The 12,311-nt window shown below is 63.6% G+C and overlaps 1 protein-coding gene across 1 annotated transcript; it reads left to right on the forward strand.

Annotated features, from left to right (window-relative positions):
* The first annotated feature begins 2,828 nt into the window (after positions 1–2,828).
* Positions 2,829–5,591, forward strand: SRM (spermidine synthase). Its single transcript, XM_051841946.2, has 8 exons — positions 2,829–3,099; positions 3,523–3,643; positions 3,720–3,812; positions 4,189–4,342; positions 4,687–4,770; positions 4,888–5,033; positions 5,125–5,247; positions 5,329–5,591. The coding sequence occupies exons 1-8, from the start codon at positions 2,933–2,935 to the stop codon at positions 5,347–5,349; spliced, it is 909 nt and encodes a 302-aa protein (XP_051697906.1). The 5' UTR covers positions 2,829–2,932; the 3' UTR covers positions 5,350–5,591.
* The last annotated feature ends 6,720 nt before the right edge of the window (positions 5,592–12,311 follow it).

Consider the following 12,311-nt stretch of genomic DNA (forward strand, 5'->3'; position numbering starts at 1 on the left):
ATTTATTTGAAAGGCAGAGTTACACAGGGAGAGGAGAGAGAGAGAGAGGTCTTCCATCCACTGGTTCACTCCCCAACTGGCCACAACGGCCGGAGCTGCGCTGATCCCAAGCCAGGAGCTTCCTCCAGGTCTCCCATGCAGGTGCAGGGGCCCAAGGACTTGGGTCATCTTCCATTGCTTTCCCAGGCCACAGCAGAGAGCTGGATCAGAAGTGGAGTAGCTGGGTCTCGAACCGGCGCCCATATGGGATGCCAGCACTTCAGGGGAGGACGTTAACCCACTGTGCCACGGTGCTGGCCCCAAACTGCAAGTTTTTCTTAATAGTTCTGTATTCATGATAATGTTTTAAGGTGGAAACCAGACAATAGGATTTTGAGGTCTTTGTAAATATCCCTCGTTACACAATAAAAAAATTGGTACCAATGTCAGAAGTTTTAGTTTTAGCGGAAGCTGAAGGTGCAGAGCTGCTGATCCTTGGGGTGGAGACAGGAGCCCCAGGGGGTCAGGCCACAGCCCTAGCTCTGTCCATCAGCAGTGTCACGGGGAAGGGACCAAGGAGGATGGGACACTTGCATGGGGGTGTGTGTGTGTCTATGTGTGTCCCAATCAGCAGCTGCTCAGTCACTCTGGGAGGGCTGGGGCTGGGCCCCGGGATGCGGGAGCTGGCCGGGCTGGGAGGGCTGGGCCTGGGCCCCGGGATGCGGGAGCTGGCCGGGCTGGGAGGGCTGGGCCTGGGCCCCGGGATGCGGGAGCTGGCCGGGCTGGGAGGGCTGGGGCTGGACTCCGGGATATGGGGGCTGGGCCTGGGCCCCGGGATGCAGGAGCTGGCCGGGCTGGGAGGGCTGGGAGCTGAGAATCCAGCACCAGCAGGGCTGTTGGCCTGCAGCTGTTTGTGGTGCACGGGCAGCTCGCCATCAGCATTCCCATCCAGTAGCGCCGTACAATGGCTGGATTTGTTCCCGCTCAGCCACAGCTGTCTGCCTGGCTGAGCACAGCGCTCTGAGCTCCCGTCAGGTGCTGCCTCGCCCACAAGTCCCTGCCTGGCAGACACCCCCAGGTGACAGCCCCCTACCTTGGGCTGTAGCTACTGACGCCTCCCCTCCCTGTACCCCTCTGCCGCCCTGCCCCACTCTAAGCTTCAGCCCTTTGGAGGAGGCTGGGAGGTTGGGTGGTCAGCTCACCAGACAGCAACACTTTGTAGCTGTTTGAATGCAGTCCTCCGTCCTGATCGGCAGTATCGGCAGTATTGGTTGTGGTGCTGCTCTGGCTAAACCAGTTTTTCCTCCTGGTGACTGGAAGCCCTGGGTCGCACCTGGGCTCCTGGTGCTGCACAGGGGGCACTTTGGCCTGTAACGGGTTCGGGGCCTTTATTTATGTATTTTTAGTTTATATAAGGTGAACAAATGTGTATTTCTATGTGCAGACTTGGGGACTTGGTCTCCCTCCATCAGGGCCTTGTTTTCCCTGAACCCGGGCTGAGTGCCCCCTGTATACTCCAGCCTAGAGGTCTCCCATCTTCCTGCCCTTGGCTGGGCCACATTTTCCCCTCCAGGGTGACCGGAAGAGGGCAGTTGTCTTTCTCACTTGGCACCCTCCTTGTTCTGCTGTAGAAGGATGGATGGACTTGATCCTCCACCTTTCCCCACACGGTGCTCCTGGGATGCCAGGGCCCCTGTCTAGATCAGCCACACTCCACCTAGCAGGAAGCCACGAGGGCTGCCCACACGCGCCCGGCCATCGGCAGAGGCCACCCCTAGCCTCCTGGGCTCACAGTGCGCTCGGCGGGCACCCACAGGAAACGCTGTGGTGGCCCAGGTATCGGTAGCCTGTCGGGCAAGCACGCGGACCCGGGCACGGGCTGGACCTGGTCAGAAGCCTGGACTGACTCCCTCGCGACCTCTCTGGATAACCTGTGTCCTGAAACCACTCCTGGGGAGCTTGAAGCCGGCCACAGCGCCTTGTTGATGGAAGGCTTCAGGCAGGCATTCCCTGGTCAACAGCGCGGTGCTCCTCGCAGGGAGGCTCCGCGGACTGGGGACTCGCTCCCCACCTCCAGGTGGAGGCTGGAAAACGTCAAAAAAAAAAAAAAAAAAAAAACCTTGACATAATGTCACAGTAGCTTCCACCAATTTCATCTTCCTTGGCATTCAGGCTTCGTGCGTAGCAATTAGCATTTAATATTTGGTAATTAGCATGCTTAATGTGACTCTGAGAAGTTCCTTGACATTTTCATAAAAACAGAAAGCACATCCCTGCCCACCCCTGCAGGGAGCAGGACCCGGGCTGGCGCTGAATATTCATGGCTGGGCCTCCTCCCTGGACACGGCCGGTGGCTCAGAATCTAAGGGAAAATGCCAAATCCAGCCTGTGCGCTCGCGGGCTGCGAGCCCCCGGACGCGGGTCCCAGCGCCCCCACACCGCCCCGAGCCCGAGCCGTCAGCTCCTTGCCCCTCCCGGGCCCCGAGCCCCTCGCTCGGCGCCTCCGGCCCCAGAGAGCGGGCAGGAGCTCAGGGTAGCGGCTGCGCCGCCCTGCCTACGCGGCGCTGGAGCAGGGACGCCGGACCCCTGCCGCCGGCCCGATCGCCCCCGGAACCCGCCCGGCGGCCCGGGCCGGCCCCACGTGGCCCCGGGAGCGGGCCTTACTACCCTGCTGCAGCCGACGGACGGCGCGCCCCAGCCACTAGGTGCCGCGCGGCGGACCGGCGACCAATGAGCGCGCGGCCAGGCCGCGCCGCCGATTCGCCGCGCGCCGCTCCCGCGCCACCATTGGCTGGGTCGGGCCCCGCCCCCTGGCCCGCAGGCCCCGCCCCGCCGCGGGTTAGGTTGCGGCGCGGGCGGCGGGGCGGAGCTGGTCCCGTTGTGCTGCGGCTCCGCGCGCGGCCTGTAGTCCCGGGCCCGCGCCCCGCGCCGCCCGCCCGCCCGCCCGCCAGCCATGGAGCCCGGCCCCGACGGCCTCGCAGCCCCCGGCCCCACTGCAATCCGCGAGGGCTGGTTCCGCGAGACGTGCAGCCTGTGGCCCGGCCAGGCCCTGTCGCTGCAGGTGGAGCGGCTGCTCCACCACCAGCGCTCGCGGTACCAGGATATCCTCGTCTTCCGCAGGTACCGCGCCGGCCGGCGGGCTCGCAGCCGCCCACCCCGGGGACCCCCTCCAGCCTGGGGCCCGCCGGGCCCCCCACCGCCGCCCCGGGAGACCGGACCGCGGTCCTGCGCGCCCGAGCCGCCCCCGCCCGCCAAACTGTCAGAAGTTCTCGCCAGCTAGGCCGGCTCCCCGGCCCCCGGGGGTGGGAGGGGGCCGGAGGAGCGCGCGCTCCACGTGTCAGTCCCGGGGCGCGTCAGAGCCCGGCCGACCCCGGCTTGCGCGGCGGGCCTGCCCGCCCATCCCCGCCACGTGTCCCCCAGCCGCTCGCCCCTGGGCTGCCCGGCGGGGCGGGGGGGCGCCTCTGCCGGCCCGGGGCGGGGTGGGGCGCGTTGCCCCCGACCGCCGAGGACCCGGACCCCCGACTGTCACCCCGCCGCCCGCAGTAAGACCTACGGCAACGTGCTGGTGTTGGACGGCGTCATCCAGTGCACGGAGCGCGACGAGTTCTCGTACCAGGAGATGATCGCCAACCTGCCCCTGTGCAGCCACCCCAGCCCGCGGAAGGTACGCGGGCCGCCCGGGGGAGGGGGCGCCGGCCGCCGCCGCCTGCCCCGCGCTGACCGCCCCCCACCCCCCGCAGGTGCTGATCATAGGCGGCGGGGACGGCGGGGTCCTGCGCGAGGTGGTCAAGCACCCGTCCGTGGAGTCCGTGGTCCAGTGCGAGATTGACGAGGTGAGTGGCGCGGGGTTTTCTCATCCGGAAGACAGATGCTGGGAGGGGCGCGGGTCTCGGTCAGGGGGCACCCCTGGGAGCCGGCGGTGTGGGTGGGGATGGGGCATCAGAGGCCAGGTTTGGGGTAGAGGTGCGGGCTGGGGCAGGAAGGCCCGGGCCGGGGCCTGAGAGCAGCCGCTGGCCGTGTGGCAGGGGAGAGGGTGACCTCCGGCGGGGAAGGGGTCAGGGATGGCGGCCGTCGGGGGTGCCAGGGGCCTGCCCATTGCGCGGATGTGGAAACCGAGGTTCCAGAAAGGGAAGGCCTGCCCGCAGTGGCCCGGCTCCAGCCCCCCCAAGCCCCGCGGCCCAGCCTGGTCCCTCCTGTCCCCCTGTCCAGGATGTCATCCAAGTCTCTAAGAAATTCCTGCCAGGGATGGCCGTTGGCTACTCCAGCTCAAAGCTGACGTTACACGTGGGCGACGGGTTCGAGTTCATGAAGCAGAACCAGGATGCCTTTGACGTCATCATCACGGACTCCTCAGACCCCATGGGTGAGCAGGGGCGGAGCCCCGGGCCTGCGGGGGTGGGGAGGGCGGGGCGGTACAGGGCCTCTAGGAGTCAGCCTGCGGGTCAGAGCCCGGCCAGCCCCGGTGCCCCCGGGACCCCAGCACAGTGGCGGCCTGGCCTCGGCCCACCGGGGCAGGCCTGGGGAGAGCTTCGGACGAGCACCTCCCGGGAGTGGGACTGAAGTGTGGACCCCTGCGCCCAGAGTTGGGTTCTGAATGCCAGAGGCCTGGTTTCAAATCCCGGGACAGCTGCGGGGGTCCGTGGGGTGGGGTGGGGTGGGGAGGCCGGGGCGGTCTCAGCCAGGGGTGCTCGTCTCCCCCGCCCGCAGGCCCCGCCGAGAGCCTCTTCAAGGAATCCTATTACCAGCTCATGAGGACTGCGCTCAAGGAGGACGGCGTTCTGTGCTGCCAGGGTGAGCCGGGGCGGGGCGGGGCGCGGCGGGGCGGGGCCGGGTCAGGTGTGGCGGGGCTGGGCGCGGCCCGGCCAGCCCTGCCCAGCGCTGACGCTGCCCGGACTGCCTGCCCCCCAGGCGAGTGCCAGTGGCTGCACTTGGACCTCATCAAGGAGATGCGGCAGTTCTGCAAGGCGCTTTTCCCCGTGGTGGGCTACGCCTACTGCACCATCCCCACCTACCCTGGCGGCCAGATCGGCTTTATGCTGTGCAGCAAGAACCCGGTGAGCTGGGAGCTGCGCCCCCCAGCGGCGGCGGTGGGTACAGCTGGGCCCCGAGAGCCCGCCCCTGATGGCCCCTGTCCCCGGCCCCCAGAGCACCAACTTCCGGGAGCCCGTGCAGCAGCTGACGCAGAAGCAGGTGGAGGAGATGGGGCTCAAGTACTACAACTCAGACGTGCACCGCGCGGCCTTCGTGCTGCCCGAGTTCGCTCGCAAGGTGGGCGGCCGGGGGGCTGTGGGACGCAGGGCCCCCCGCACAGCCCGGGGCGTCCTCCTGACCGACCTCGTGTCCCCCCAGGCCCTGAACGATGTCAGCTGATCCCACGTGCCGCTGCCGACACCGCGGGGGACCTCGGACCCGGAGCCGCCAGGGTGCCTGAGCCCGCCAGCCCCGGGCCTCGCCCCCTGCCGGTCTCACCCACCCACCAAGTGTTGCAGGCCCCAGAATGCTGGGCGGACTCTGTCTGTGCGTCTGTCTGTCTCTGTGCAAGCCTCTGCCAGCTGTGGATAGCACCGTCTGCCTTCTGGTGCCCCTCACCAAACACGAGTATTTATAACAAAGCCTGGAATCCTGTGTCCCCTGACCTTGACTGGGCCCGGCAGCGGCCCCTCTGGCCACGGTGTGCTCCTGGGTGCTCGGTCTGTGTGGGTCCTGGGGCCCCGTCCAGGCAGGCCGTGTCCTCCCAGCCCCCACAGCCTTGGACCAGCCTTGACCTCAGGGGCACAGGACACAGCAGTTACCAAGCCAGACCCCCAGGGGTTGGTAAGATCCAAGTGGTGCCTCTGCTCTCTCCTGGGGCTGCTCAGTGTTTCCAGGAGAACTGGGGCCACGCAGGGCTGGGTCAGGTCCCATCCAGGTGCTCCACGGGCCACAGGCCCTGGCGGTGACCCCGGCAGGGGCAGCGTCCGGGATCAGTTACCTGGGGTCCGTTCAAGCACACCAGGCCTGGCGCAGGTGGCAGGCCTGACTGCTGGGGACTCGGACCCGGGTTCAGATCCTGCCTGTCCACACCGTGCCCTCTGGCAGGTTGGTAGCAGCTCCCCACCAAGTGCTGGGACGTGCAGAGTGCAGGTGCTGTGGTCCCTGGGGGAAGTCCTTGTGCACAGGCCTGTCCCCTCTCCAAGGTGCTGAACCTCCAGGGCAGTGCCCTTGGTACGCGCCTGCCCGGGTACAGAGCCGCCCGAGGGCCCAGGCCAGGATGCAGATTTGGAAAGGGGAGGCCACCCCCTGGGAGCCCCAGAGAGAGGAGCCTGCCGCCCAGTCCGGCCCCTGGCCTGGGCAGAGGAGGCTCCGACCGCGGGGGCTTAGGGGGTGCTGCAGTCCCCTCCCTTACCTGGGCGGAAATGTTAGATCCCTGACTCATGATTCTGGAACATGTGGGGGAAATGGCGGGGCCAGGAGAGCCGGGGCCAGTTCTGCCCCGCACTCAGGCCAGTCGCCGTGCCTCTGGAATCCGCGTGTTCAGGCCCTGGACCCATCAGCACGTCTGACCGCAACCCAATCTCCATTCCACCCTCTGATGCCCAGGAGTCCTGAGGGGCTGGGGAGTTGGGGTCTGCCCCACAGGGTCCCACTTCCGGGGAGCCAAGCGGCTGCAGGGTCCTGCCGTTAGCGGTCAAGGGCAGGGTGGCCATAGCTGTGTGGAACCCAGGCTAAGGCCGCACAGGAAGGGGCTGACCAGGGCCCCTCCCAGAGCAGCCCCATCCCTGCTCACCCAGGCTGGCCCGGTCTCCTGCAGCACGGCTCCGCCCAGCAGGGACGTCCACTCTGCCAGCCAAGCTGCAGGGGAGGCGAGGACAGCCCGGGACTCCATGTCTGCAGGTTCTGGAGTGAGCGTGGGTCCGGATCTCAGCCCTGCCTCCCAGACCCCGTCTGCCTTTTGCAGTCTGCAGAGCGGCAGCAAGAGCCTCACCCAGCACAGCTACGCTTGCAGCATGTGTGAGCCTCACTCAGAGTCTGTCGCGTGACATAAGTTCTCTTCCCAGCTCTCATGAAGCCCCTGCACACGCCTGCCCCGGCACAGCGAGTGTGCTGTGCTGAGCCCCGGGACAGGGGCAGGCTGCGACCCTGCACACGCCTGCCCCGCCACAGCGAGTGTGCTATGCTGAGCCCCGGGACGGGGGTAGGATGCAACACTGTCTGCAGAGACTGACATGGCCCAAGTCCCCCAGGGTCCCAGCGATCTGGGACAGGGCCACAAACCCAAGCCGTCTGTGGCATGGGATCAGGCTGGTCCTGTCTGCATGTTTTAAATGTTTGTCGGGGCCAGGGCCGGTGGTGTGGTGTGGTACAGCGGGTAAAGGTGCCGCCTGCAGTGCCAGCATCCAATATGGGCGCCAGTTTGAGTCGCAGCTGCTCTGCTTCCAATCTAGCTCTCTGCCATGGCCTGCGAGAGCAGTAGAAGATGGCCCAGGTCCTTGGGCCCCTGCACCCACGTGGGAGACCCAGAGGATGCTCCTGGCTCCTGGCTTCGGATCAGCGCAGCTCTGGCCATTGTGGCCAATTGGGGAGTGAACCAGCGGATGGAAGACCTCTCTCTCTCTCTGCCTCTGTAACTCTTTCAAATAAATCTTTTTTAAAAAATGTATTTAAATATTTGTCAAAACTAGCCATGCCCCCGGGTTAGGGCCCCCATTAGCTCATGTAGCTTATTAGAAAGAAACAGTATCGGCCCCTAGCAGCTACCTTCACGGCCCCTCCTAGTTAGTTCACCTTTCACCTTCTGTGCCAAAATACATCGCTTTGCTCTCGGCCCCCAGTACTGCCCGGAGCTACAAGCCGCGGGACATCCTCATGGGAGGGTCTCAGCATGAGAGTGCGTTGATGCTAAGGCGGGGACTTGGGGTGCGACTCCCAGTGGCCTCGGGATCAGTGCCACCAGGGCGGAGACCCCCGGAGAGGCCGCCCAGAGGGTGCGGGAGCTCCTGTGCCTTGCCCTGTGCTCCTCAGCTGTGTCCTTGGTTGTTTCCTGTGCGATTTAAAGACTGAAAGATCTGCTTCCTGCTGGCTCACCCGCCACATGCCCACACCAGCTGCGGCTGGGCCAGGCTGAAGCCAGGAACCTGGCGCTCAGTTTGGGTCTCCCATGTGGGCGGCAGGGACCCAACCAGCCGAGCCGACGCCTAAGGCCTCCCGGAGTAGTGCACAGTTGCAGGAAGCTGGAGTCAGGAGCGGAGCCAAGACTGGAACCAGGAACTCCAAAGTGAGACGTGCCCAACAGCCAGCCCTGGCTCACCTTCCTGTCTGTGCTGGGGCCATTTGGGCTGTAGGTCACATTCACTAAACCTGGATTTTTTTTTTTTTTTTTTTTTTCTGGAGAGACAGAGGAGAGAGCTCCCATCTGTGGATTTTCCTCCCCAAATGCACACAATGGCTGACCGAAGAAGCCAGGAACCAGGAGCTCGATCCAAATCTCCATGGCAGGAACCCAATCGCTCCCTCCGTCACTGCTGCCCCCCAGGGTCCACAGCAGCAGGAAGCTGGAGTCAGGAACCAGGCTTTGAACCCAGGCCGCCCCGTGTGGACGCGGGCATCTCAGTCTCAGAGCCGACGGCTCCGAGGGGCCCTCCACGGCCACAGCCGCTGCCTCTTTCCAACCCGGCCCACCTGCTGGAGTTTTCTGCACGTGGTCCCCCACGGCGGTGCCATGGCCCTGCCTGTGGGTGATTGAACACCGCCGGCACGTGATCAGTTTCCTCTCCCGTGCCATTCGAGCCACGTGGACTTTTCCCCAGGAGAGCCTGTGGCTGAGCCCCAAGAGAATCCCACGTTGTGTGGGGAAACCCACCGCGTGTGGTCACACAGTGTTGCGTGGGGGCCGCATGTGCACGCCTGTGTCTGTCTGTCATCAGCATCATCCAGTTTGGGAAGAACCAGTGTATGAAGCCGGCGCTGTGGCATAGCGGGCAAAGCCGCTACCTGCAGTGCCGGCATCCAATATGGGCGCCAGTTTGAGTTTCGGCTGCTCCAGTTCTGATCCAGCTCTCTGCTAAGGCCTGGGAAGGCCATATGGAGCTCTAGTGCTCTCTCTCGCTCTCTCTCTCTCTCTCTCTCTTCCCCTCTCCCTCTCTCTCTCCTTCTTCCTCTTTCTGTAGCTTTGACTTTCAAATAAATAAATAAATCTTAAAAAAAAAAAAAAAACTTTGTACTGAGCAGGTGTTCTAGAATTTTCTTCTGCCTGGAGCGTCTGTCCAGGGCCTTCCGACAGCCGCGTGGACCCGTGCCCTCCCCTTTCTTGGTTTACCCCCTTATGTGGGGTGGGGGCAGATCCCACAGGAGCTTCCTGGGGAAGGGGACCAAGACCCCGACAGGTGTGAAACTGTATTCGTTCCTGGAATCGAGCACGGGCCAGGGCCGTGGCCCCCCGAGCCTTAGCTGGGGAGGCTCCGGCTCGCCGTGGCTCACGTGGGCAGCCAGCCTAGGATGCTGGCCGTGGTCCGGAGGCCCAGTGCTCCCCACAGAGACCTGAGCACCCTCGCAGCGTGGCTTCCCTAGAGCAAGGGAGTGGAGAGGGCTGGGTGGGAGCTTCGCCGTCCTGTACTGCCTGTACTGCACCTGTGCGTCTCGGCCCTGTCCTATCCGGGAGCCTGGTCGGGCTGGGCTTCCAGAGCTCGAGGCTGGACTCACTGCAACCCTCTGGGCTCTGGCCACACCCCCTGCTAGTCTCCAATGTGCTTTTTTTTTTTTTTTTTTTTTTGACAGGCAATGTGGATAGTGAGAGAGAGAGAGAGAGAGAGAGACAGACAGACAGAAAGGTCTTCCCTTTGCCGTTGGTTCACCCTCCAATGGCCGCCGCGGCCGGTGCACAGTGCTGATCCAAAGCCAGGAGCCAGGTGCTTCTCCTGGTCTCCCATGGGGTGCAGGGCCCAAGCACCTGGGCCATCCTCCACTGCACTCTCTGGCCACAGCAGAGAGCTGGCCTGGAAGAGGGGCAACCGGGACAGAATCCGGTGCCCCAACCTGGACTAGAATCCGGTGTGCCGGCGCCACAGGTGGAGGATTAGCCTAGTGAGCTGTGGCGCTGGCCTTTTTTTTTAAATTTTTTTTAATTTTTTTTTTTTTTTATTTGAAAGGCAGAGTTACAGAGAGGCAGAGGCAGAGAGAGAGTGCGTGCGCTTCCATCTGCTGGTTCACTCCCCAGATGGCCGCAACGGCCAGAGCTGAGCCTATCTGAAGCCTATCTGAGCCTGGCGGGTGCAGGGGCCCAGGGACTTGGGCCATCTCCTCCTGCTCTCCCAGGGACATTAGCAGGGAGCTGGATCAGAAGTAGAGCAGCCGGGACTTGAACCAGCCCTGCAGGCTGCGGCTTAACCCACTGCATCATAAATAAATAATAAATCTTTAGAAAAGCGGCCAGCGCCGCAGCTCACTAGGCTAATCCTCCATCTGCGGCGTCGGCACCCCAGGTTCTAGTCCCAGTCGGGGTGCCGGATTCTGTCCCAGTTGCCCCTCTTCCAGGCCAGCTCTCTGCTGTGGCCTGGGAAGGCAGTGGAGGATGGCCCAAGTGCTTGGGCCCTGTACCTGCATGGGAGACCAGGATAAGTACCTGGCTCCTGGCTTCCGATCGGCACAGCGCGCCGGCCGTGGCGGCCATTTGGGGGGTGAACCAATGGAAGGAAGCCCTTTCTCTCTGTCTCTCTCTCACTAACTCTGCCTGTCAAAAATTTAAAAAATTTAAAAATTTTAAAAAAAAGAAAAGAAAAAAGCCCTGAGCTACAGACTCAGCTCGTCCCGTTCTGAACGGGCCCCATTCTCAGAGCTTCTCCAGGGCTCACAGTAGCCCCAGGCAGGCAGAGCCCACTGCCCAACTCCACCTGGGTCTCCCCTGCGGTGGCAGGAATTCAAGTACTGCTGCCCCCTAGGGTGCACACTAGCAGGAAGCTGGACTGGAAGCCAAGTGGCCAGGACTCGAACCAGGCACTCGGAGATGGGATGTGGAGCCCCCATGTGGCAACATAAGGCACTGCACCAAGCACCTGCCCCTGGAGCCCCGCCTTTGCCATGGGCATGAGCAGGTCGCGAGCCCTGGGGGTCAGCCAGAGCCCCACGTGGGAGCTGACCACGCACTGCTGTGTCTACTCGCTCGGGGAGTCCAGGACTTGCGCGGCAGCCCCCCGACTCCTCACCTCGCACGTCGCCAGGAAGCTCCAACTTCCTCCCGATGGCGCCCACGGCAGTGGCTGGCTGTGGCCAGGTGAGCCAACCTGCTTCTGAGGGCTCTCGAGCAATTCCTCCGACCCTTCTGGAGTGTTCTAGAACAGCAAGACTCTAACTCCCTCCAAGGCAGCACCCAGGGACCAAAGGACCTCCGGAGTCAGCACCACCCAGCAGCGCCACCCTGCGGACCAGGACTTTAATGTACGGGCCTCGACCACAGCAGGTGGGGCTGCACAGCTTGGCTGGGCGGCGCCAGGCCAGCTGGGAGGAAGGCTGGGGGTCTCCACATCCCACCTGCCTGCTTCATGCCACCTGCCTCATCCGGGCCTGGCCCACTCCTTTGTGTTTTTTGTTTGTTTGTTTTTGTTTTTTAATTTTTTTTTTTTTTTGACAGGCAGAGTGGACAGTGAGAGAGAGAGACAGAGAGAAAGGTCTTCCTTTGCTGTTGGTTCACCCTCCAATGGCCGCCGCGGCCGGCGTGCTGTGGCCGGCGCACCGCGCTGATCTGATGGCAGGAGCCAGGTGCTTCTCCTGGTCTCCCATGGGGTGCAGGGCCCAAGCACTTGGGCCATCCTCCACTGCACTCCCTGGCCACAGCAGAGAGCTGGCCTGGAAGAGGGGCAACCGGGACAGAATCCAGCGCCCTGACCGGGACTAGAACCCGGTGTGCCGGCGCCGCAAGGCGGAGGATTAGCCTAGTGAGCCGCGGCGCCGTCCTGTTTGTTTTTTAAGATTTATTTGAAAGCCAGAATGGCAGAGACAGGGAGAGAAAGAGAGGCAAAGATCTTCTATCCTGGGGCCAGAGCTGTGGCATAGTGGGTAAAGCCACCAGCAGTGCCAGCATCCCATACGGGCGCTGGTTCTAGTCCCAGCTGCTCCTTTTCCCATCCAGCTCTCTGCTGTGGCCCAGGAAAGCAGTAGAAGATGGTCCAAGTACTTGGGTCCCTGCACCTGCGTGGGAGATCCAGAAGAAGCTCCTGGCTTCTGGCTTTGGATCGGCGCAGCTCTGGCCGTTGCGGCCAATTAGGGAGTGAACCAGAGGATGGAAGACCTCTCTTTCTCTCTCTCTCTCTCTCTCTCTCTCTCTCTGCCTCTGCCTCTCTGTAACTCTGCCCATCGAATAA

This window comes from Oryctolagus cuniculus, chromosome 7 (genome assembly GCF_964237555.1).
Source record: "Oryctolagus cuniculus chromosome 7, mOryCun1.1, whole genome shotgun sequence".
NCBI classification, from domain to species: domain Eukaryota; kingdom Metazoa; phylum Chordata; class Mammalia; order Lagomorpha; family Leporidae; genus Oryctolagus; species Oryctolagus cuniculus.

Bases quoted from the DNA above. Each gene is read 5' to 3' on its own strand.
- SRM (XM_051841946.2), top strand. From the start codon at position 2,933: ATGGAGCCCGGCCCCGACGGCCTCGCAGCCCCCGGCCCCACTGCAATC. The intron at 3,100-3,522 runs GTACCGCGCCGG...CGCCGCCCGCAG, and splicing joins GATATCCTCGTCTTCCGCAG to TAAGACCTACGGCAACGTGC. The intron at 3,644-3,719 runs GTACGCGGGCCG...CACCCCCCGCAG, and splicing joins GCCACCCCAGCCCGCGGAAG to GTGCTGATCATAGGCGGCGG.